Source organism: Scheffersomyces coipomensis (assembly GCF_036884675.1).
Source record: "Scheffersomyces coipomensis strain NRRL Y-17651 chromosome Unknown DFJ63scaffold_3, whole genome shotgun sequence".
Classification (NCBI taxonomy): domain Eukaryota; kingdom Fungi; phylum Ascomycota; class Pichiomycetes; order Serinales; family Debaryomycetaceae; genus Scheffersomyces; species Scheffersomyces coipomensis.
The window spans coordinates 393714-418327 of record NW_027042894.1 but is presented as its reverse complement, the minus strand read 5'-3'; the positions used below and the strand labels follow the sequence as shown (position 1 = coordinate 418327).

At 31.3% G+C, this 24614-nt stretch overlaps 13 protein-coding genes across 13 annotated transcripts; 12 read left to right on the top strand and 1 right to left on the bottom strand. All coding sequences in view use genetic code 12, as the record gives it.

Moving 5' to 3' along the window:
* On the top strand, window positions 1–498 carry DFJ63DRAFT_101683 (chromatin DNA-binding EKC/KEOPS complex subunit). The gene has a single exon (XM_064903148.1). The coding sequence runs from the start codon at window positions 77–79 to the stop codon at window positions 356–358; it is 282 nt and encodes a 93-aa protein (XP_064762385.1). The 5' UTR covers window positions 1–76; the 3' UTR covers window positions 359–498.
* An 810-nt stretch (window positions 499–1308) lies between these two features.
* DFJ63DRAFT_102060 (uncharacterized protein) lies at window positions 1309–2221 on the top strand. Its single transcript, XM_064903155.1, has one exon. The coding sequence runs from the start codon at window positions 1659–1661 to the stop codon at window positions 1992–1994; it is 336 nt and encodes a 111-aa protein (XP_064762384.1). The 5' UTR covers window positions 1309–1658; the 3' UTR covers window positions 1995–2221.
* DFJ63DRAFT_101686 (uncharacterized protein) lies at window positions 2036–2882 on the top strand. The gene has a single exon (XM_064903149.1). The coding sequence runs from the start codon at window positions 2240–2242 to the stop codon at window positions 2678–2680; it is 441 nt and encodes a 146-aa protein (XP_064762383.1). The 5' UTR covers window positions 2036–2239; the 3' UTR covers window positions 2681–2882.
* Window positions 2883–3101: 219 nt separating this feature from the next.
* DFJ63DRAFT_334618 (uncharacterized protein) lies at window positions 3102–4490 on the top strand (the record flags this gene model as incomplete). The annotated part of the gene is made up of 1 exon (XM_064908062.1): window positions 3102–4490. The coding sequence occupies one exon, from the start codon at window positions 3102–3104 to the stop codon at window positions 4488–4490; it is 1389 nt and encodes a 462-aa protein (XP_064762382.1).
* Window positions 4491–4586: 96 nt separating this feature from the next.
* DFJ63DRAFT_102933 (uncharacterized protein) lies at window positions 4587–5926 on the top strand. Its single transcript, XM_064903158.1, has one exon. It carries the CDS (start codon window positions 4683–4685, stop codon window positions 5730–5732), a length of 1050 nt encoding a protein of 349 aa, XP_064762381.1. The 5' UTR covers window positions 4587–4682; the 3' UTR covers window positions 5733–5926.
* DFJ63DRAFT_101689 (alkaline phosphatase) lies at window positions 5871–7732 on the top strand. Its single transcript, XM_064903150.1, has one exon. It carries the CDS (start codon window positions 6009–6011, stop codon window positions 7695–7697), a length of 1689 nt encoding a protein of 562 aa, XP_064762380.1. The 5' UTR covers window positions 5871–6008; the 3' UTR covers window positions 7698–7732.
* A 34-nt stretch (window positions 7733–7766) lies between these two features.
* Window positions 7767–9266, bottom strand: DFJ63DRAFT_334615 (uncharacterized protein; the record flags this gene model as incomplete). The annotated part of the gene is made up of 1 exon (XM_064908061.1): window positions 7767–9266. The coding sequence occupies one exon, from the start codon at window positions 9264–9266 to the stop codon at window positions 7767–7769; it is 1500 nt and encodes a 499-aa protein (XP_064762379.1).
* A 1294-nt stretch (window positions 9267–10560) lies between these two features.
* TPO3 (spermine transporter) lies at window positions 10561–12435 on the top strand (the record flags this gene model as incomplete). Its single annotated transcript, XM_064904970.1, has 2 exons — window positions 10561–10912; window positions 11012–12435. 2 exons carry the CDS (start codon window positions 10561–10563, stop codon window positions 12433–12435), a joined length of 1776 nt encoding a protein of 591 aa, XP_064762378.1.
* Window positions 12436–12928: 493 nt separating this feature from the next.
* Window positions 12929–15877, top strand: DFJ63DRAFT_312375 (uncharacterized protein; the record flags this gene model as incomplete). The annotated part of the gene is made up of 1 exon (XM_064905958.1): window positions 12929–15877. The coding sequence occupies one exon, from the start codon at window positions 12929–12931 to the stop codon at window positions 15875–15877; it is 2949 nt and encodes a 982-aa protein (XP_064762377.1).
* Window positions 15878–17185: 1308 nt separating this feature from the next.
* On the top strand, window positions 17186–18699 carry GLY1 (Gly1p). Its single transcript, XM_064906915.1, has one exon. The coding sequence runs from the start codon at window positions 17394–17396 to the stop codon at window positions 18522–18524; it is 1131 nt and encodes a 376-aa protein (XP_064762376.1). The 5' UTR covers window positions 17186–17393; the 3' UTR covers window positions 18525–18699.
* Window positions 18700–18931: 232 nt separating this feature from the next.
* DFJ63DRAFT_101694 (glycerophosphocholine acyltransferase) lies at window positions 18932–21029 on the top strand. The gene has a single exon (XM_064903151.1). The coding sequence runs from the start codon at window positions 19339–19341 to the stop codon at window positions 20812–20814; it is 1476 nt and encodes a 491-aa protein (XP_064762375.1). The 5' UTR covers window positions 18932–19338; the 3' UTR covers window positions 20815–21029.
* DFJ63DRAFT_102050 (mitochondrial 37S ribosomal protein uS5m) lies at window positions 21029–22437 on the top strand. The gene has a single exon (XM_064903154.1). The coding sequence runs from the start codon at window positions 21244–21246 to the stop codon at window positions 22324–22326; it is 1083 nt and encodes a 360-aa protein (XP_064762374.1). The 5' UTR covers window positions 21029–21243; the 3' UTR covers window positions 22327–22437.
* Window positions 22421–24577, top strand: DJP1 (Djp1p). The gene has a single exon (XM_064906914.1). The coding sequence runs from the start codon at window positions 22833–22835 to the stop codon at window positions 24447–24449; it is 1617 nt and encodes a 538-aa protein (XP_064762373.1). The 5' UTR covers window positions 22421–22832; the 3' UTR covers window positions 24450–24577.
* Window positions 24578–24614: the final 37 nt, after the last annotated feature.

The following is a 24614-nucleotide window of genomic DNA, read 5'->3' as shown; positions in this document are numbered from 1 at the left end:
GTGAAACACTTTTTTAGTGGAAAATATTATCGATGGCCTCAAACGTATTTACTTTCTTCAGTCAGATCAAGCGAAAATGGATTCAATAACATTACCATATAGTCTTCAATTAGAAGTCCCATTTGAAACTGCTAAACAGGCCATCATTGCAGCATCAACTTTGAGTCCAGATCCAATATTAAAACCTAATGAAGTATCGGTCAATTATAAATCTGATGAAAATAAATTAATTTGTCAATTTCAAGCTGTAAGTGATAGAGTAATAAGAGTGGCTGTCAGTAATGTCATAGAAAATATAAAGACTATCATCGAATGTATCGACGAGTTTGATGGTAAGGAAGATCAATACTTTAATTAAATTGTTTGCAGACAATTGTTCTACGATTTATTATGCCAGTACTATCTTATGCTGTTTATAATGTCCTAACTGAAAACTAAGGCAATCACGAAGACATAATGCTTGCTGTATCAGTTGCTTAAACAATATAATCTGCTTTAATTTGGAATCAGTGTTCTATGCTTTCTACAAAGTATAGTTGGTAAAGAATATAATATCAAACTAAATAAATGTATCTGTTGATATCTTTTTCATAATCAAAAATTTTCTACTACTGGATCAATTTATACATATCATCTAATGAAATTCAACACTATTGCATTATTTGTTGCCATTATAGCAATTGTCAAGTATCATGATACATTCTTATTGTATTCTGAGAAATTGTATAACAGAGTGATATATTCATTATCTTATTATGATCCTCAAATGGAACAAAGGTATTGCATTGCAAGATATTTCAGATTAAGAAACGGTGAGTGGGATAATATCTTTAACGCAAACTGTGTTAATAAAGACACTGAAACTATGGCTAAGAGGAATGCTGAAATCTTTCGTGACAATAAGTATGTAGCTGGTATAGTAAGCTACTATGAAAAAGAAGATCACAATGAAGAGTAGTAAATTATCGTTAATGTTATGCTGTTCATTAATGTATGAAAAAATATGATTATATCTCACGAAGTGCAGGTAGAAAATATTCATTCAACATGTTGATCGATGTGATTTTGACATTTACCTAAAAATATGTTTTCTGTTTATCAGTTTTGTATGCTTAATGCAGTTTAACTAGTATATAATACATCATCTGTAATAAATTTATTTGTTTATCTATTTTAATAACGAAAAGATTCACACTATTCAATCAACTGATATTACTTGAAGTAATGTTCTTACCCATTTTACAGATATTAGTTGCATGTGTAGCAATTATGGTCTATCACAATCGACTTGGATATTATTCAAAAAAGATATATAACAGAATCAAATTTATCTCATATTTTAACGAGACAGAACTTTGTATGGCAACATTTTATAAACCAAAAGACGGTGATTGGACTCTTCTCTTTAGAGAGAACTGTATAGTGGAGAAATATAACAATAGCCATGGTGTAGCAGTCCAAAGATTAAACTTTCATAGCGATAAATTGGATTACTATTGAGGAGATATATAGGATATTTTTTCAGTATACCAGTTCAGTACGCTTAATTCGATGCATAGGATAAATTTAGAAACTATACAATATCTATCACCTATAATATATACATTTGTTTGTTTTATTTAACACTTTTCTACTATTAACCATTATTATATGAGCAAATGAGAATCTACATTTTAGCTATATTAGTTGCCTTTGCAGCATTGATCAACGGTTTAAATACAGATGAATATGATACAGATGGAGATGATTCAGATGAATATGACACATATGGATATGATACACAAAACATTTATGATAGAATCAAAAGTGGTTCAAGTTTAAAGGAGCCAATATTTTGTATTGTTACTTTTTATAGACCAAAAAATGGTAATTGGACAGTTCAGTTTAATGATAAATGTGATATAGAGTACTTTGAAGAAGGCTATGGTTCATCAGTTAAACAAGTAAACGTCTATGACGAGAAATTGAATTACTATAGAGAAAATGTACAATGAATATTACTCTTAATATAATACAATTAAATAATTCTATGTGGTTATATTTTAGTATTATGGTTTAGATTTATGTTTTAATAGATTCTTTATTTAATTATTATTAATTTCTATTTACCTATTGAAGATTTTCAGTGTAATTCCATTTCGTTACTCTACAGATAATGTCATTAAATATGTAGTATATCAGAGTTTGATAAGCTTAGAGTTACGTTTATTGGGACATTATTTTATCATAACAGTTCTGTATGCTTAATTCAATGCATATTATAGTTTGGGAAGTATCATCCAAAATATGTTTATTTTATTTAACATTAAGAGTCTTGTCACTAGCGAATCAACTAATATTACTTGATCCAATGAGAATTTACCTTTTAGCTATTATATTCGTGACATTTGCAGCCTTCATTCACGGTCAGGAAACATATGATACGAAAGAGATATCTACCCAACTTCACTCAAATTTCGACGAACCAGAGCTTTGTTTGGCAGTAATTTATAATCCAAAACTTTTCAGTCTTATTTTTTACTATTCCAACAGCTGTATTAGATACGACTATGACACAATAGATGAAGACGAACAAGTTTGGACAACACGTCGTGGGAAAGTGACCCTTAAACCAAAGGCAATATTTCATGCTAAATTAGCCCGCTTAGTAGACTACTTTGGTTATGATCACGGAGAATAATTATTCTTTTGCTTTAATATTATTATTTCTATAATACTTTATATTGTTTCAATATAATATTATTTTGGTGATCTTCAAAAGATAAGCTCTTTCTTATGCCGATAGAGAATTTGGCAAGCTGGTGCAACTTACACTACTTCAATTCCAAAAATTTGCATATCTAGTTTCTGCTTAGTACCATTTTTGTAGGTAGTGTAGTTTTGATAAGTAACCTTACACTGTTTTTAGGAGATAGACATATTAGGGTTTAAGCCTTTAGTAGGCATAAGTTAGATGCAAATTGACTGTGTAAAACTGGGTCGTGTGAATTTGTTCAAAAGTTTAGTTAACATCAACTCTTTTTTTTAACATTCAAAACTCAATCAACTTCAACTATAGTAAGCAACCTATCAATTACACAACCATGGTCATATCACTAAAGATGTCAAAGATCAGGGTATCACAGCCTCATCTAAGGAGGACCATAATACGATACCTTTCCAAAAGAAGCGGAGATGATGGTTTCAGTAATCCGTCATCGATAAATGAGAATGTGGTATTAGCTGATGCCTTAAATCTATTATCACCAGCCAAACACAACGAACATACTCAACAACAAAGATACACAGCCGATTTTAAACCATCTTTATATAATAACTTAACTAAGGGTCCTGCATCTGAGCAATTTAAAGTAGAGGATTTTACGCATTCATCATCTAAAGCTTATAATAATGGATCTCGCGATCTGCTCAAAGTGAACGAATTGACCAACAAATATGTTAATACGTTATTGTTTGGGATCAAATCATCTAATATAATTAATCGATTCAATCTTGATTTATCAAGTATGTCACCAAAGGAATTATCAAACTATATTAAATCCATAACAGAGGAAGATAAATTAATGGAATTGATTGATTTATTATATTCCCAGAATAAATTGAATATAAAGAATTTAACTGAGATTGTATTAAATCCAGGGTTTAAAGATTTTAGTAAATGTTCAATTGATTTACTCAATATTAATAAAAACTACATCAAGTTTGACAGTCCGATCCATTATACACAATTCAATATTATCTTATTAAAGAAGTTTTATGATTTAAAAGCTCCATTACAGATTATTAAAAATCTTAAATCTAATTTCGATAAGTATTATTTCCCATTGATTAAAGAAAAGAAGTTGGCACCATTTTATGAACGGATTGTTTGGAAATTTCAATTTCAATATAATCGAAAAGTACAAAAATCAAATTTAAATGAATTATATTATATGAATGAATTAAATAATTTACAATCATCATTTTTAATATGGGAATCTTCATCATCTTCATCTTTAACGTCCTACGATATTAATAGAGTCATCATAAATTACATGTTAACAGAGCAAGCTTCAAAGTTAACTGCTTTACAATTATTATTCTTAAAGATTTGTATTCAAAATTTAAATCATTTTGAAGATGCAAATACAGTTAACACGAAGTTATTATCCAACTTGAAGAGAATATCTATCAGATATCACATTTACAGTTTACATCTGGTGAATAATGCTCATAATGAAGAGAATTCAAGATTAGTTCATTATTCCATTCTTAACAAACTTGAAGAGTTCATATTGAATGAATTAATCGATCCAGTAGCTGCTACATCTGCAGGTGGTGCCATCTCAGAAGCTCAAAGCTTGGATAATATCAAGCTATTAAAAGAAATTAAATCTTATAGAGAATCATACATTTCTAGTTTATTAAATAACAGCAATAGTCACGACCCACAAACTAACGAACAAGTTGACAAGGTGCTTGCACCTCAACCCAGATACTCTCCTTTCTAAATTATAGTTTAAGTATATATTCAGATATTTAGATATTCCTTATAATTTTAACGACCTTTTTTATGACTCTTTAGATTTTGTAGTGTTGGCTGTAAAATGCGGGATCGGAATTTTTTTTCAGATCTGACCAGAAATCTTTATAGTTGATCATAACGTTAAAAAAGATAGCATTGAATTCTACAAGATCACAAGATGAAGGTTATATCAGACGATGCCGTTGAAAGGTATTTGTGGAGCAACTTAACCAAAACTCAAATTCTTGAAAAATTCCAACCAGCTTTACTAAATGGATTGAAAGATTATAACGAGGACCCTGATAAGATTATCCCACCACGAATTTCACAATTAAGTAATAACCCCAATTCTTCAGTAACTCATTTATACATGCCATGTATCTCACCTAATGAAGTTGGTATTAAAGTTATTAGTGGTGGTCCAAGTTCGAAATTAGGATTCCAAGGATGTGTGTTGATTCTAGATGAATTTACTGGAGTACTAGAAGCAGTTATCAATGCTAAAACCTTGACTGCGTTTAGAACAGCTCTTGCTTCTACTTTGGGATTAGTTAAGGTAATTCATCCAGATAATAAGGATATACTCAAGGAAATAACAGTTTTCGGTGTTGGTCTTCAATCATATTGGCACATCGCTTTGAGTTTGAAAATTTACGGTGAATCAATATTGCAAGTTAATATCATAAATAGAAGTATAGAAAATGCTCAAAATTTAGCTGATAAATTGAAAGATGTGTTCCCATTTACTGCATTCAACTCATTCCTGTTTGATCAAGAAGATGCATACGTTGGTCATATTCAAAATAGCTCAATCATTTTTGGGTGTACACCGTCTACCGTGCCTGTTATTAAGAGCCATTATATAAACAAAGATCCCAAATATCCAAAGTTCATATCATTGATCGGATCATACAAAGCAAATATGATAGAGTTGGAATTGGATTTCATCAATAGTGAATTTAAATCAACAGGTACCAGTATCATTGTCGATTCCAAGGATCATACATTATTAGAATCAGGCGAGCTTATTCAAGGAGGTATTGAAAGAGATCAATTAGTAGATCTTGTTGAATTGTACGAAACCAACGACTCAACATCTAATTATGTTTCTCCACATAATATAACATTTCAAAAGCTTGTGGGATTATCTATTATGGATTTATCTATGGGGAAACTCATATCCAAAGACATTACCAGTGACAAAGCTGTAGTTATAGACGATTTCTAATCATATAAACTCAATATCTGTATATATACAAAACCATCCAATAATAAACATTCTTATTTATTACCTCCTTGCTGAAGTGAATATATTTTGCATTAATTCGGTAACCGTAGTTAAGATTACCACAAAATAAAATTATACGCGCGCGTGGGTTGGAGGAACAAAGTTTGTGATGGTCATGATAACAAATGGATCTCCAATTGCTTTTGACACATTTTCCTGTCGTCAGTAGATCAACGATAGTTCTGTTCTTCTTGTTTGGTGGCAACAGTCGGAATCATGCCAAAGAACGATACTCAACCTCTTTTAGGAGGAAGTGATAACTTCTACAACAATAAAACTGAAGACAAATCCCAAGTTTCAGTAATTAAGAAGAATTTATCTTATTTAATTCATGTTATTACTTTTGGTGTTATTGGATATCTTTTATTCTTTAACCATGATTCAAAGGCTGAGAATGTAACTTTTAATCCTAAAGGAAAGAAGAATGTTATTTTCATGGTGACTGATGGTATGGGACCAGCTTCCTTATCTTTAGCAAGGTCATTTAGACAATTCAGAGATAAGTTACCAATTGATGACATTTTAACCATCGATAGATATTTAGTAGGTTCATCCAGAACCAGATCAAGTAATTCATTAGTAACTGATTCTGCTGCTGGTGCAACTGCTTTTGCATGTGGTTTAAAATCTTACAATGGTGCTATTGGTGTTACTCCAAATAAGCAACCTTGTGGAACTATCTTAGAAGCACTTAAGTTACAAGGTTATTATACTGGTTTAGTTGTTACCACCAGAATCACTGATGCCACTCCAGCTTCTTTCAGTTCTCATGTTGATTATAGATTCCAAGAAGATTTAATTGCTGAACATCAATTAGGTGAATACCCATTAGGTAGAACTGTTGATTTAATCTTAGGTGGTGGTAGATGTCATTTCTATCCAAACTCAATCCCAGGAGGTTGTCGTGGTGATAAGAGAAATTTAATCGATGAAGCTCAAGAAAAGGGTGGATGGAGTTATGTTGGTAATAGAGATCAATTTGATCAATTACAAGGAGGTAAAAATGTCACTTTACCATTATTAGGTTTATTAGCCGATACTGATATTCCTTATGACATTGATCGTGATTCTAAAGTTTATCCATCATTAGCTGAACAAGTTAAAGTTGCTTTAACCGCTTTATCCAAAGCTACTGAAGATTCTGAACAAGGTTTCTTCTTATTAATCGAAGGATCAAGAATTGATCACGCTGGTCATCATAATGATCCTGCTGCTCAAGTTAGAGAAGTCTTAGCTTATGATGCTGCCTTCAGAGAAGTGATTAAATTCATTGACGAAAGTGAAACTGAAACCATTGCTATCTCCACCAGTGACCATGAAACTGGTGGTTTAGTTACTGCCAGACAAACTTCTCCAAATTACCCTGATTATTTATGGTACCCAGAAATTTTACTCAACAGTCAACATTCAGGTGATTTCTTAGCCAGAAAATTAACCAGTTTTAAAAACAAAGAAGATAGCAAAGCTTTAGATAAATTCATTAAAGAAGAAATCTTAGAAAAAGATATGGGTATTACTAATTATAAAGATGCCGAAATTGAATTAATCAAGAAAAAAATCAATAACCAAGGTGAATTATTATACGTTTTGAATGATATTCTTTCATTCAGATCTCAAACTGGTTGGACCACACATGGTCATTCTGCTGTTGACGTTAATATTTATGCTTATACCAACTCTCCAGCTCTTAAGAATAAATTATATTCTCATAGAGCTTATGATGGATTATTAGGTAACCATGAAAACATTGAAATTGGATCTTTCATGGAAACTATTACTGGTACTGATCTTAGCGCTATTACTAAATTAGTTCAAAGCACTAAACATTCTCCCGCTGCCAACGTCTTAGCTGAAGCTATTGAAAATGGCTTAATTGGGGATGATTTACATTCTCATATAAAATAAAGTTAGTGTTCCCAAATTTATATACCTTTTATACATTTATAAAATAAACTAATATACACGTCCTAAAAATTATTCTTGAATTAATCTATATTCCTCTTTATTCTCGTACTTGATTCTTAATATACATTGGATGATAAGTATAGCATTGAAGGTACCCAATATGAAAAATGGGCCTAGTATCCAAGAATCACTCCATATACCTCCAATTTTGGTTATGATTAATATACCCAATCCACCACTTAAACTATATAATCCACTTAATGAACCCATATGATTTGGATTTTCAGATGAATTACTAAGTAAACTCATACTGGTGATTATAATCCCGATTTGAGAAACACCTATAAGACTAACCATAAGGAAACAGGCAACAGTATGTGGATCATAAACGGAATCTGATGATGATGTAAGACATAATCCATAATTACCGATCAATCCTATGAAACTTGCGACATAAAGTGTTTTGTATGTTCCTATACGTTTGAGATCAATCAAGTAACCCCATAATGGTGCCGATACCAATGCTACCGTTTGTGCTACTCCGGTTAAGATTGCAGCGAATATATAACCATCGTAGCAATTCTTCTTATTAGGGTATTCTGTGACATCACATAACTTTTGTTTATAGTAATAGTTGTAAACTAAGAGTGGGATGAATACTGAAGTGGTGACTGTAGTTGATCTAGCCACGAAAGCTCCAACATATGATAATTGTACTTTGGGATTGTTTTTGGATAATTCAATACCTTGTTTTAATAATTGAAAGTAAGGAACATTTATTGGAATGACAACATCAATTGCATCTTCACCATCGTTTAAAATTAATGGTTCAGAAATCCTCACTTTTGTCTTGTCGTATAATAAAGCATGTAATATCAAGAATGATATAAATGAATATGCTGCTAAGATAAGATAAGAAGTCTTTATTCCATCTTTTAATGATAAATCAGGATACCAATTAACTAATTTGACAGGCAAGGTTAAGAAATTAGATACAGCAAAAATAGCACCTAAACCAGTAGACACTCCAATCAAGGCCGCATATTTCCCATTTCTCTTTGTATTATCATTTTCAGTTGAATCTGAATCATTAACATAAGCAGGTTTCCAAAAGATGAACTTCTTGAATGAAAAATCAGAATTACTCAATTCATTTAACAACACTGTTACCAAACTCATACAACCAGTGACCCCTAATGCAAACAAACATCTGAAGAATATTAAGTCTGGAAACACATGAGAACTCAAAGCTCCATATCCGATTAAACTTAGGGCAAGGATAATAAAACTTGAACTTTGAATAATTCTCGTACCGCTTGAGCCTTTAAGATTGATCTTGTCGACCAAAGTACCTATCAAAGGGGCTGAAACAATAGCTGTCAATTCATCTGCAAACCCTAATGTTCCAATTATACTTCCTATTTTATCATCAATTTCTAATCCGAGGACTTCCAGTAAATAAAATGGTTGAGTTGAAGAAAGGAAAACGACAATCGATATACAAGCAAATCCAGCGAAGTTGAATGCAACTAAGTTGGCTGCTGTATAATCCCTATTGAGAACTGTCATTATTACTAAACAAGAGGTTTCACTTACAAAGAGTAATTAGCTTTTTGATTATAATTAATATCAATTTATTTTTTTGGAGTCTCACTGATTCCTTTTTATCTTTTTGATCTATCCGAGAACGGTATTGCTGATCATAGTTAAGTAACACACTAACTAAATTAATTTAGTCAAGTGACTTTGTAGCAAATCTTATTTGTAAGTAAAAAACCACCACCGCAAGTTCAAAGTAAATTAGCGTAAGAACAGATTAATCTAGGAAGTTCCGACACAATAACAAGGAACTACAATTGTTTACTTTTAGATTCACCTTGACATGCACTAGACATTACTAATTGTTCAATTAAGGTTGACACATTGCCGGTATCTCCCCTCCCACACACCTTGCTTCCTTTCTAGAAACCCTTTTACAATTGACTCAGATATTGAGTCAAGCTAAATATAGTAGCCATTGATTAAGCGTATACGAGTTTACAGTTTGAAGTTGCCGGTTTGTAATCCGGAGTCTAACCTGTAAAAATTCTCTTTCCACGGAAAAAAAAGAAATTTCCGTCCTGTTTGAGAATAGGACCATAAACGGAATTTTACTTGGTGGTGTAAGCCATTCATAAAGTAACTGAGGCGAATGCTTTGATTATAGGGATTATAAGGCTTGGGTATTACTAAGTAGAAGACGCCTTTGAAGGTGTTTTGAAGAAATTTATAATATTAGAAATAAAGTAAAGTAAAGGATGATCCTAACTTAGTTGTAATAATATGTTCCATTGCTTCTAATGATCACTGACTAGTAGACGTCACTATTATTATTATTATTATTCGTAATTGTAAGTAGAAAAAAGAAAAGTCCACTATAAATGACAGCTAGTAATTAAATATGTTTAGTTGTTATAACACCATTTAAGCATGAATTGCTTAACTTAAAATGTAAACCAGGCGAACGAATACACTATCGAGTCGATATTCATATGTTATTACCACTTCACGTGAGTGTTTGTACAGCTCACATCCGGAATACAATAGAGTTGTATTAGCTCGCCTGATACCTTACATTAAATTAGTGATAGTGTGGAAATGGAAAAACGGATACGTAAATTTTATTTTTTATTACAGCTGCGAAATAAGACGTACGTCATGAAAAAAAGCAACGGCTATTGTATGATGATTACAATGATATAAAACATCGATATAATCACCAATTTTAAGTTTAATTGAAGATGAGTTTTGGATTGGAAGTAGTTCAATTGAGTTCAATTCCATCAATAATTCCTACAACAACAACAACAAGAAATTCTTCAACATGAGTAGAAGACTGTCAGTAGCAAGTAATTTGCCAGAAAATGAAGCGGATGACTTCACCCCTCAACAATATGAAGCAGATGTCAATTCTGATGCTCAATCTGAATTATCTCAAATTAATTCAAGAGTCAGTGCTACTAATTCATTCAAAGAATTAAGAATAACCAGAACTGAAACTGCTAAAGATTTACAAAATTTTGGTATTTCTCGTGATGTACCCGTCCCTTATCTTAATAGTCCTCCTGTCGAAGATCCAATATTCCCTGAAGAATATACTTTAGAAACTAATACTGGTTTAGTGCAAGTTCAAACTTTACAAGAACTTGGTAGAGTGAAATCCAATATAACAAGACGTTTAAGTCGTCCCCGAACCTCATCATCGACTGGGATTGAAGAATCTCATGAAGAATCTTCTTCAACGCTTGAAACAGAAACTCAACAAGAAAAACCAGTAAATAAATATGATCAATTTGATCCTGAAATTGAATTCGTCACTTATGTCATTGATGATCCTGAAAATCCTCATAATTGGAGTATGGCTTGGAAATGGACTTATACTATTATATTGTCTTTATTCGTCATTTCAGCTGCTTATGGTTCATCATGTTTAGCAACTGGTTTACCTACTGTTACTGCTAAATACAATGTTTCAACTGAAGTTGCTACTTTATCAGTATCATTAATGGTATTAGGTTTCAGTATTGGTCCATTAATTTGGGCTCCATTATCTGAGCAAATTGGTAGAAGACCAGTTTATTTCATCTCATTTGGATTATATGTTGTTTTCAATATTCCATGTGCTTTAGGTAAGAATATCGAAACTTTATTAATTTGTCGTTTCTTATGTGGGGTATTTTCTAGTTCTGCTTTAACCAATGTTGGTGCTAGTTTAGTTGATATCCATAATGAAACAAGATCATTAGCTATTGCATTCTTTTCATTTGCTCCATATTCTGGTCCAGTATTAGGTGGTATTGTTAATGGTTTCATTAGTGTTAGTACTCATAGATTTGATCTTATTATTTGGGTTAATATGGCATTTGCCGGTGTAATGTGGATTATAGTTGCTATGATTCCTGAAACTTATTCACCAGTCATTTTAAAAAGAAGAGCAAAGAAATTAAGACAACAAACTGGTAATGAGAAGATTATGACTGAACAAGAAGCTACTCCGTTATCATTTAAAGAATTAGTTAATGATTGTTTGATTAGACCCTTAAAATTCATTGTTGAAGAACCAGTTTTAGTTTTAATTTGTGGATTTGTGGCCCTTATCTATGCTATGCTTTATGCTTTCTTTTTCGCTTATCCAGTTATTTTCAATACATTATATGGATTTGAAGATAATAAAATCGGTTTAATGTTTATTCCTATTTTAATTGGTGCTGGTTTAGCCTTAACTACCACTCCAATTCTTGAAAAGAGATATATGGCCATGTGCAAGAGAAGAACTCCAGTTCCAGAAGATAGATTAATTGGAGCTATGCTTGGATCTCCATTCCCATGTATTGCTTTATTCATATTAGGTGCTACTTCTTATAAACATATTATTTGGGTTGGACCCGCCTCTTCTGGTATTGCATTTGGTTATGGTATGGTGTTAATTTATTATTCATTAAATAATTATATCATTGATACTTATGCCAAGTATGCTGCTTCAGCATTAGCTACTAAAGTATTCTTAAGAAGTGCTGGTGGTGCTGCATTCCCATTATTCATTACTCAAATGTATCATAGATTAGGTTTACAATGGGCCAGTTGGTTATTAGCATTCATTTGTTTGGCTATGATTTTGATTCCTTATACATTCTATATCTTTGGTAAGACCCTTAGAGCAAAGATGTGTAAAGAAGATTACTCTGCTGTTCATTTTTAGAGAAGTTTACACTTCAAATATTTGCATTTTGTCATACTTATTTATTTAGATATTTGTCTTTTTCTTTTATTCTATTCTTGCATATTGATTATAGAGGGATATATATATTCCAATTTACTTATTTATTACATGTTTATTACATATTTATCATAATACACGCCGTTCTTTTCTTTCAATCCCATATGCTTAGCTCTAGGCTAACAATAGGTGCAAAAACTAAACTTAAAATTTGATTGGGGCGTATAACCTTTTAAAACACGCATTTTTTGCGTCTTCCATTTTCTCTCACAGTTTGTACCTGTCAAAAGAACAAACCTTTGGTGCTGGAAGAAAATAGCGACTGCACTCTAAAAAAAATTTCAAAGCAAAAAGATCTGTGATTATTTATAGCGTGTTGTAAAGCAAATGTGTTGAACACTGGACTATACCACTATTGACAATAGGCCCTAGGGACATACCAGTATAGTCAGAAGAAGAAGAAGAAGAAGAAGTTATGATACAAATCTTGGTCACGTTTGTACCCTCCTTGTTCTGGATTCTTTATAGATGTTACCAAACCTTACGAACTCCAGTGGAAGAGATCATTCAAGATTTAAGTATTGAAATTCCTCATCGTCCAAATATTTGTATTGATTCTGTGACTGAAACTAGTGTTATCATTCATTGGGATATCGAAAGAAGTAACGATGATAACTTGTACTATGTTATTGTCATAAATGGTAAAGAAGTAGCAACGGTTCAATCAACATCATGTAAATTGAATAATTTCGAACCTCATCAAGTTTATCAAATAGAAGTCATCGTTATTAATAGTGTCACCCATTTCCAATCACAATCTGAATCAGTATTCATTGAAACTTTTGATAAACAAGATCCTAAGTTTAGATTTGTTAAAGATTTGGATGATATTCAACCAGATGCATTCGATTCAAATTCATCCACCGTGAAAAATAAAAGTAAACTGAAAACTAAGTTAAATGAAGATTCAGAACAATTTGAAACCAATGCTATGGTTGATGATTTAACTGTCGAAAAGATTCAAACTATCACTAATCCAGAAACTGTTCTTGCCTACTTGACAATATTACAAAATGAAGTCGTTAAAACTAATCTAGAACATAAACATCAACAAGCATTATTTATTAAGGAATTCGATACTTTACAAGAAGAATATCAACTATATAAACGTGAATATGATGAAGAAACTGATAATAAAACTAAAAAAGATCTGGATGTTAGATCATTAGAAAGATCTAAAGATAAATTAACTTTTCAAAAGTCAAAGTTAATCAATCAACTAAATTCTTTAAATGGTTCCTTGGATTTATTACAAAAGAGATTAGATGATTATCAAGATAAAATTCATAGATTACAAGATCGAAACAATCATAGTTTAAGTAATGAAGCTAATGAAATTGCTAATATCAATAAAGAAATCTCAACTAATTTAGCAACCATAGAAACAATTAAATTTGAAAATGATTCAATCGATGAACAAATCAAAATTTTACAAACTGAAAAAAGAGAATTAACTAACTTAATCAATCATATTAAACCATTAATTGAAATTATTAATTCTCCTTTACCTGAAGATCCGGTCGTTCCATTATCTACAACAATGCAAGCATCAGCATCAACCAATAATATTTCGCATGTTAATCCAATTATAGCAAATACTGTCTCCAACACTAGCAATTCAAATCCGACATCATCATCACCTTCACCAGCTCCAGCATCAACCATATCTAACAACTCTGTATTTAATAAAGATGGAAGTATTAATAAGATTGTCCTTGAAACTTTACAGAAATTATTTGTCATTGTACCAGAATGGGAAAATGAAATCATAAAAGAAGTTACTAGTTATCAAGAATTAGAAGTTGGTTGGAAAGAATCATTTCAATTAGCGATTAAAAAGTATGTATCCATGCATCAATCCTTACAAATTGCTAGACAGAATAAAGATAAGACTTATCAACCAATTAAAATCACTGAATATCAAGCATCAGTTGATTTTGGAGGTTATTCCAATGCCTTATTCAAATCAAAGTTTGGTACTGGAAAACGAAGCTTTACACCTCCTTCATCATCATTTGATGATAATAGTGGCAATAACAGTCATAATAATAGTATGATTCAAATTCAACAACCATCTCAACAATTACAAGGACAAATCCCTCTTGTTGATACCAGCAATCTTATTAATGGTAATGATAATGGTGGAAATAGTGCTTATAACTCCCTTAATCCTAATACCAATACTTTGAATAATTTTTATAATCATTATAGTCAAGTTTATACTCCTGAAATTGAAGGCAATAACATCAATCCAATGGATCAAATCCAAGGTTTAGATCAATATGGTAATGTTTTAGATCCATATCAACAACAACAGCAGCCATTCCAAGTATTAGAACCAGCAATTTCACTGCCTCAACTTTTATTAGACAATCAATTAGGCATGGATCCATATACACCATTTGATACTATTGTTAATAATTCTACTAATAATTATCAATCACCAGCCTTGGCTCAGGCACCTCTTATTCAAGTTGATAATAGTAATCAATTGTATAATCAAGGTAATATCGGTGGTTATGATAATTCATCATTGGTTTCACTTTTACAACAACAATCCACTTCTCAATTGAGTACTAATAATACTCAACCACCACCACAACCTCAACAATCATTAGGATTCCCATATGATGATCTGATTTATACTACTAGTATTCAATCACCGTTGGTTGAAACTACTCCTACTTATGGTTATAATCCAACTACAAGTAGTGCAGGTAGTAATGTCTTATATAATTATAATTCACCAATATTAAATCGTCAAACTTTAACTGGTACTCCGATTAATACTGGTGGTAGTACTAATAGTACTAATAATAGTTTATGGAGTTCTACTACAACTAATAATAATTTACAAATATTTGGTAATAATCCAACTACCAATGATGAGTTTATGTTTAATAATAGTAATGGTAATGGTGGAGCAGGAGCATCCAATGTTGTTGGTAATAGTGCTGGAGGTAATGATTTGAATGGAGGAGGTGCAGGTGCATCTGCTGGTGGAGCATTTTTTATGACCCCAACATCATCTCATACTCGTAATGTTTCAAATAATAGTCAAATTTGGAAAATTGATAATAATAATACATTATCAAATCATAATTTTAATTTAGGTGGTGTTTTTGGATCATCAAATTTGAATTTACATATTCCTTCTAATTTAACTACATCGTCCGGTAGTACTGTCAATAATCAAGCTCAACAACAACAACAACAACAAACACAACAACAATTGGCAAATACTCCACCAGTTGCAAATGCTAGTTTAAATCCTAATAGTGTTGGTAGTAGTAATTTATATGGAAATCATACTCCTACTACTACACATTCTAATGTAACTTATAACTTTGGTCAGCAATTATAGTTAGAAAATCAATTCATCAACTCCACAGTTACATATATGGCATACTCCAATTATTTATTTATCTATCAATATGTATTTATTTATTTTGCATTTTCATTTAAAAAAGTCAAAACATTTCTCGGTTACTGACGGGATTCGCATCATCAACAAACCAAAAAAAAAAAAAGATCATGATTTTTTCTATAGTAAACACAGATTATATATGACATGTAAATAAGAAGGAATAAATATATATAATAAACCTAAATTTGTAACTCCGGGAAGTTAAGAAATGGAGGCTAAGCATGTTGGATAGGAGTTGACATATTTTAAGGCGTACCTTTCTTATTGTGGAGATCAATAAATAGTATGTAAGAAGCGAGAGAAGTCAAAAAGGGAAGAGTGTTCGAGATGTGACTTCTGAGGGTTAAGCGACACAGAAGGAGAAATTTTACGTAGTTAAGCTAAAGAAAGAGGAGTAAAATATGACAGAGTTAAAAATATACGGTAACTGTTGGAGTTGGGATACCGAAATGTTTGTTTTAATTTATGGGGGGGTAGTATTTATTTTATGGCGGATTAATTTTTAGACTTTTTCGGTTTTGGTCTGACCTATGTGTTTAGTTAGGATGATATAATTTTTAATTGTTGGAATTTCAAAAGTATCACTATTTTAAATAGGGGACAGGATAGGGGGGTAGGTTAATTGTTGTGGTTTATGTAAATGTAACTTGGAGCAGCATACCACTCACTTATTTTATTTTTCGGGGTTTGTTCATACTAAGTAAATCATAAAATCTTATGACTAACAATTATAGGGGGATTGGATAAAATTATACTAAACTAGGCTTATTATTTTAGAATGGTTTGTAATTTGAAAATAACGACGACGGTTTTATTTAGATTGTTTGAGCAATTATGCGGTAACGGTTTCGTATAGTATAGTTTGTATATTCCATAGTACAGGGTAATGAACGGCAAAATTGAGAGGATATTTGCGGCATATTGCGCTTAGAAATAGAAACAGAAAAAAAAAGAAATTAAAAATTTTTAGTTGGAGTTGCAAAATGACACACAGGAGATGAGACAAATTGAGGGAGGAAGGGAGGGAAGAAAAGAAATTTTCTTATTATGGAAGTATCAGGGTGAATAGATATGTATGAGCTGACAAGACTAAAAGCTGATGATTTCATGTAATGACTAATATCGATGTTAACAGAAGGAGTTAGAGAAAGGAGGGTTAAGGATTATTTAACTTGATTTATATAAAATATTACAACCATACGTACGATTTTGTGTAGTTTATAATATATATATTTGCCTAACGGCTCTTTAGGTTTATAGTTTTTTACTATTCTTAACTGTCTTACTAGCATAAAGATATATGTATATATTTTTACTATTTTGCTGATTTTTATTTTCAATTTTTTATTCATTCAGTCATTTATCATTCTTTGATTTTGTTTGTTTATTTCCTTTCTTTCCTTCTTGTTACCTTTCTTCATATAATATAACATAATTGTTTGCAACTTTCAATATGACAGCAGATGAAGAAGAACAATTTCCTACGTCTAATGAATTCAGAAGTGATACTTTTACCGTTCCTACCAGAGGTATGATTGAAGCTAGTTACTTAACTAGTACCTATGGTGATTCAGTTTATAAAGAAGATGAAATCACTCTTGAATTAGAACTGAAAATGTGTGAATTAACTGGTAAACCAGCTGCATTATTCTGTGTTTCTGGAACCATGTCAAATCAAATTGGTTTAAGAGCCAATCTTTATCAACCTCCATATAGTATATTATGTGATTATAGATCTCATGTGTTTTTACATGAAGCAGGTGGATTAGCTACGTTATCTCAAGCTATGGTTCATCCTGTTATTCCAAGTAATGGGGATTATTTAACGTTTGAAGATGTTATCAGTAATATAACTTTAGATGATGGAGATATTCATGCCGCTCCAACTAAAGTTGTTTCATTAGAAAATACATTACATGGAATAATTATGCCTATTGAAGAAATTGCAAAAGTTTCTCAATTTTGTAAACAAAATGATATTAAATTACATTTAGATGGAGCTCGATTATTTAATGCATCAGTTGAAACTGGAATAACCTTAAAAGAATATTGTTCATATTTTGATAGTGTATCATTATGTCTTTCTAAATCATTAGGAGCTCCAATTGGATCGATATTAGTGGGAGAAATTCCATTTATAAATAAAGCTAATCATTTTAAAAAACAATGTGGAGGTGGGATAAGACAAGCTGGGATTATAACATCAATGGCTATTTATGCTATTGATAATAATTTAAAATTGATTAAAAAATCTCATAATTTTGCTAAACAAGTTGGACAATTTTGTCAAGATCATGGTATAATTTTAGAATCACCAGTGGATACAAATTTTGTATTTATTGATATTAAAAAAAGTGGAATTGATGATGGATATTTGATTGAATTAGCTAAATCTTCCAAATATAATCTTAAATTGATGGGAGGTAGATTAGCATTTCATTTTCAATTGAGTCAATCATCAGTTGATAAATTAAAACAATGTCTTTTAGAGGCGTTTGAATATAGTAAAGTTCATCCACCAAAGGTTAATTTAAAGAATAATAAAAAGATGTATAATTATGAAGCCATGACAAAAAGCATATAGGGTGGTTGGTGATTATATCATACCATACCATACCTTAACGTACCATATAGCATAAGTAGGTTAAGTTCTACAATTAATAGATAATAATAATAATAAGTAATAACTAGATACTTGTAATTGTAATAACTAGATACTTGTAATTGATTGATTGATTATGACGGTCAAGGTAAATCTCCACTTTTAACATGGTTAAAGACGTGTAACAAACTGGATAATCATTGTAAAGTCTAACCATATGAATGATCAATGGTTGTTAATAGCAATGAACTCCCATTTAATACCATAACAACACACCAATTACCCTTGCTTCCAATACTGTACTATCACCAAATGAAACAGACAACCAAATTCTTAATTACTTCCTAAATAGGATTCCATTTACAGTATATTAATTTACACGTGGCTGACACTTTTCTCATAATAAAACAAAAATTGTTTTTTTGAGCATCATCAAAAATTATCACTGTAACAGTAAAGCTTAAAACTAAATAGAGATAAGCTGAAATACCTACAGCAGCGATACAGAGAGACCGTGTTTCAAATCAATCCCATTTCAAAATATAAATTTTATAAATCATTGTCATTTCTTCTTCTTTAGTTAGTTCATTTTGTTCCTTCTGTGTATCAAACACGTCTTATCCAACTGAATCGATCTATTTAGAATAGACTGATCGTTTTACGACAAATAGAAATCGAAAAAGGCTAAATTAAATTTCTTTTTTCTGTTTTTTCTTCCCATCTTTTTTACAGTCAAAAAAAATCATCAATTCCACTTACGACACAGATTCAATATCAATCGTATACTTAGCACATCATGAGTAGTGATATCATAAATGAAGCTATGGATCCAACTGGGATGATCACTGAAGTGTCTAAGGGTAGTATCAGTTCTTCTAGTTCAAGTGCAACCATTCTCAATGATGAAGATTACTTAGAAAAACACAACCACAATGATCAAGACCACGATCATGATCATGATCATGATGATAGTGAAAATAATGAAGATACAGGATATGTATCATCATCAGCATCATCCTTCACAGGATCATCTAGTAATGGTCCAAACTATTTACAACGAAGTGATTCCACCAATTCTGTCGCTTATATCGATTTAGGTAAACTTTTATTCGTTAATGATTTTGATTTTGGATTAAATTTAGATACCGTAAGTGATAAAACTAAACAAAAATTCAATGATATGAAATTAAAAACGAAAGAAAAATTCAATATGAGTCAAAGATCAGTTGAATTCATTAAATTACAAGAAATATTTCAAAAAAGATTAGCTAAATTCGATGAAAGAGTTCATAAAAATTTAGAATCTTCCAGTACAGAGAAATTATTCTATGCTATAGCGTTGTTTTTAATCGTATCGGCTGGTTTCATCATTGGGAAATATCCCACTTATTTCCCCTTATTTCATACTGTTATATTTTCCATCTTAATTCCTATCAGATGTTATACATTTTTTAAAATTAGTTATGAATATTTTTTGGCTGATTTATGTTATTATGTCAATTTATTATTAATGACATTTATTTGGATTTTCCCTAATTCTCCAACTTTATTCATATCAGTATTTTCATTATCATTAGGAACTTTATCATTTGCTGTTATTACATGGAGAAATTCTCTTGTTTTACATTCAATTGAAAAAACTACAAGTTCATTTGTTCATGTTATGCCACCCGTCACTATGTTTGTATTAGTTCATGAATTACCCAAAGATCATATCAAAGAAAGATTCCCTGGTATTGCAGCTGTGGATAATTGGGATTTCTTTTATGGTATATTCTGGACTTCAGTATACTATACTATTTGGCAAGTTTCATATCATTTCTTTATCACTATTAGAAAAAGAGAAAAGATCGCTCAAGGTAAAGCTACATCATTAACATTTTTAAAAAGAAGACAAAAACATACAGTATTAGGTAAATTTGTTAATTCATTACCAACAGTTTGGTTACAAACTTTAGTATTCACCTTCATTCAATTCTTTTATCAAATCTTAGCCATGATGTTATGTCCAATTTGGTTTAAGTATAAACATGCATGTGGAGCATTTGTATTATTCATCTTTGTATGGGCAAGTTATAATGGTGCCACCTATTATATTGATGTGTTTGGTAAACGATTTGAAAATGAAGTGGATAGATTAAGAAATGAAATTAAAAATTTACAACAAGAGAATGAAAAATTACAATTTTCTCCCTTAAATAAACCTCAATCGTTTAATGATGATTTAATTAAACCATTGGAAAATTTACCTGAATCCGCCATAGAAGAGTAATTCAAAATTCTTTAAAAAATCATATCCTGTTTCAATTCTATATTATTATTATTCATACTTTCACTTCCTAGGAGGAAGTGAGTCTTCAAATGTAACCTATTATTTACTATTATTCTTCCTATTCTTTACACACATACCCTTTTACCGGACAGCTTCTTTTATATAGATAGAAAATAAGAAAACATCCATATAATCCCTTCAACAATTGTATACTTCTTCTATATCAATCTCTTACTGTATTATATATTTGCAGTAATCGTGTGAGAAATCATTTCCGGGTAATTTTTATTTTTCTTAGCAGTTTCTTAGTGAGTGAGAAAAAAAATTTATAGCACCAAAAGGTTCTTTGAAAAATTGAAAAATTAGACGTTGAAAACTGAATTGATAGGTTCTAAAAACGATTAGAACTACCTTAAGATTTACGGCAGTATGATAAGATCAACTATTCATCATACTCCAGCTGGATACAGTGGTAGTAGTATAATAAGAAGGTTTCTTTCCTCAAGTTCTAGAATAAATCAAGATGCCTCAAAATCATCATCAAACAAAGAACAATCATCATCATCATCATCCAAATCAAATAATAACAATAATAGCACAAACATACCCACATCAGATAATAAAGTGACAGATCATGTTCAATTCTTAAAACAATACTATACTCCTGAATTATTACAAAGTATTCAAATCACCGAATCATTAATTGATCCAAACGATGTCTTACAATTAAAAATGCGAGGATTTAGAGGGAATTCAAAAGTTAAACCAACTGATGAATTTTCCGATTATAGTACTAATGATCCAATATGGGATGAACCTATTGTATATCCTAATCAAGCATCCAAACGTACTCCATACCCTGCCATTCCTAATGCCAGAGCTGCTGATAGATCTGATTTACATTTAAGATTTGTTGATAAAACAACTAATGAAAAGAAAGTTACCTCTTTAAGAACTACTCGTCAAATTGCCGATGATTTATCAAAATTAACTGGGTTAGATGCAAGATATATCAGAAATTTATATATCAGACCTATCATTATGAAAAGAGTTTCATTAAAGACTTCTAAAGGTAATATTCCAAATTTCTTTGTTTTAACTGTTGCTGGAGATAGAAATGGTACTATTGGTTTAGGAATTGGTAAATCAAGAGATGGGATCAGAACTGCAGCTGTCAAAGCTCATTGGAATGCAGTTAAGAATTTAACTCCAATTCCAAGATATGAAGATCGTACTATATTAGGGGATTTTGAATATAAATATCATGCTGTTAAATTATTTATGAAATCTGCTCCAGCTGGGTTTGGATTAAGAGTTAATCAAAATATCTTTGAAATTTGTCAAGCTGCTGGTATTAAAGATTTAAGAGGTAAAGTTTATAAATCAAGAAATCCCTTATTGGTTGCAAAAGGGTTTGTTGAAGCTTTAACTAAACAAAGATCAATTGAAGATTTGGCTGCTGGTAGAGGTAAGAAGATTGTAGATTTAAGAAAAGTTTATTATTCTCATTAATCTCATTCTGCATAACATTATATCATATCATATCATATCACATTATATAGGTAAATTATATACTTGTACATAACAATCAATATACTTATAAATACATTCATAAATTTATAATCGTAGTGACAACTTCTTCTTCTTCAGTAAAAGTCGTGTGAAAATAAACCATCACCAAATTTAGAATTTAGTGAGGAAAAAAAATCTCTAAACTTGCCATTATCTCTGTGGTCTCAGTAACTACCGCTAAAAATAGAGGTTTTTGCCACAGACAGATACATCACAAATCAATCAATATCGTTCATCGTTCTATTTCCTCCCCCATCACATCAATCCTTTGCTGATTACTCTTATACATAGCACTATCCTTCCCCTAGTCAGCAATCGTTATACACTAATTATCCTCCCCCCCCCTCCTCACTGATATTGACAAGTATAATATTCATTTCATTAATCCACGTTTAATTACATTAATCATCTTCTTACAAATCATCAATATAACTTACTAATACATCATGGTTGTTGATTCTGCTTATTATGATTTATTAGGAGTGGAAGTTACGGCCACATCATTGGAAATTAAAAAAGCGTATAGAAAAGCGGCTATTAGATTACATCCTGATAAGAATCCCAATGATCCTCAAGCAGCTGAACGATTTCAAGAAGTTGGTGAAGCTTATCAAGTTTTAAGTGATGAGAAATTAAGAGCTACATATGATAAATTCGGTAAGAAAGAATCAGTCCCTCAAGAAGGGTTTGAAGATCCAAGTGAATTCTTCTCTATGTTATTTGGTGGTGAAGCTTTTAAAGAATGGATTGGGGAATTATCCTTACTTCAAGAATTATCAAAATCAGCAGAATTATCAGGATATACTGATGAATCAGATACCAAAGATGATTCAAAAAAGACAACGAAAGATGGGTCTACTACCTCGGTTCCTCCTACCACCTCATCTACAACCTTTACCTCATCCTCCTCCACCAGTAGCAGTACCACAAAACCAGTGACAACTGAAGAGGAAGAAACCCAAACAACTAGTAATGGTCAAACTCTTTACTTACATCACAAAGAACATGATGATGCTGAACTAACTGCCAAACAAGTTGAAGAAAAGAGAAGAAAAGAGGAATTAGAAAAATTTGAAGAAGAATGTAGATTGAAAAAGATTGAAAATAGAAAAGAATTAGCCAAAAATCTTATACAAAAGATATCCTTGTTAACTGAAACTGATATGGCTGATGATGTTATGGATTCATTCAGAGCAAAAATCAAATATGAAGCTGAAGCTTTAAAAATGGAAAGTTTTGGTTTAGAAATTTTACATACTATAGGATCAATTTATAAAAGTAAACTGAAAATTTTTCTTAAAAATCAAACTTTTTTTGGTTGGGGTGGTCTTTGGTATTCTGTTAAAGAAAAAGGTGGTGTGGTGAGAGATACCTATAAAACAGTAATAAGTGCTTTGGATGCTCAAAGTACCATGCAAGAATATGCCAAGATGCAAGAAGATAATGAGTATCATGCTAAAAAGGAAGCTGAAGAAGAAGAAAAGGCTAAGAAAGAAGCAGCTGAGAAATTGGTGGCTCAACTTGAAGCTCAACTTGAAGCTTTAAAGAGAGAACAAGAAGAAAGATTTGGTAGTGGTAGTTCTAAACCTATTCATGAAGAATTTGGTACCAAGAACTTCTTTGAAGCTGCTGCGGAAGTAGATGGTGAAACGGATACTACCAAAGAACAAGATGTTACAACTACCACTGAAAAAGTTGAAGCTGTGCCTGTTAAACATTCTCCTGAAGAGTTGGCGGAAATGGAACATTATTTAATGGGTAAAGTGTTAGCAGCTGCTTGGTCTGGATCTAGATTTGAAATCCAAGGTACAATTAGAGGTGTTTGTGATGCTGTCCTTGAAGATAAAGAAGTTGATTTAAATAAACGAGTAGCAAGAGCTAAAGCATTAAGAATCATTGGTGAAGTATTTGCATCGATTACAAGAACAGAAGATGAAGCTGAAGAAGCTAGAATCTTTGAAGAATTGGTGGCTGAAGCTGGTAAAAAGAGAGAAAAGAAGACATCTCCTCCAGATACTGCTGCTGCTAATGAGGCAGCAAATGAAGCTAGTGCCAAGCATTAATTAATTCAATAATGACAAACCTTTTGTGTGTTTATTTTCATTTTATATTTGACATTACAATTTACGAATTTTCTATTTATTTTAATCTCCTCTCTCCACAATTATATATTTATATAGCTATAAACACCTTTATAAAGTCTATCATTAACATCGTGTTCTACTTGT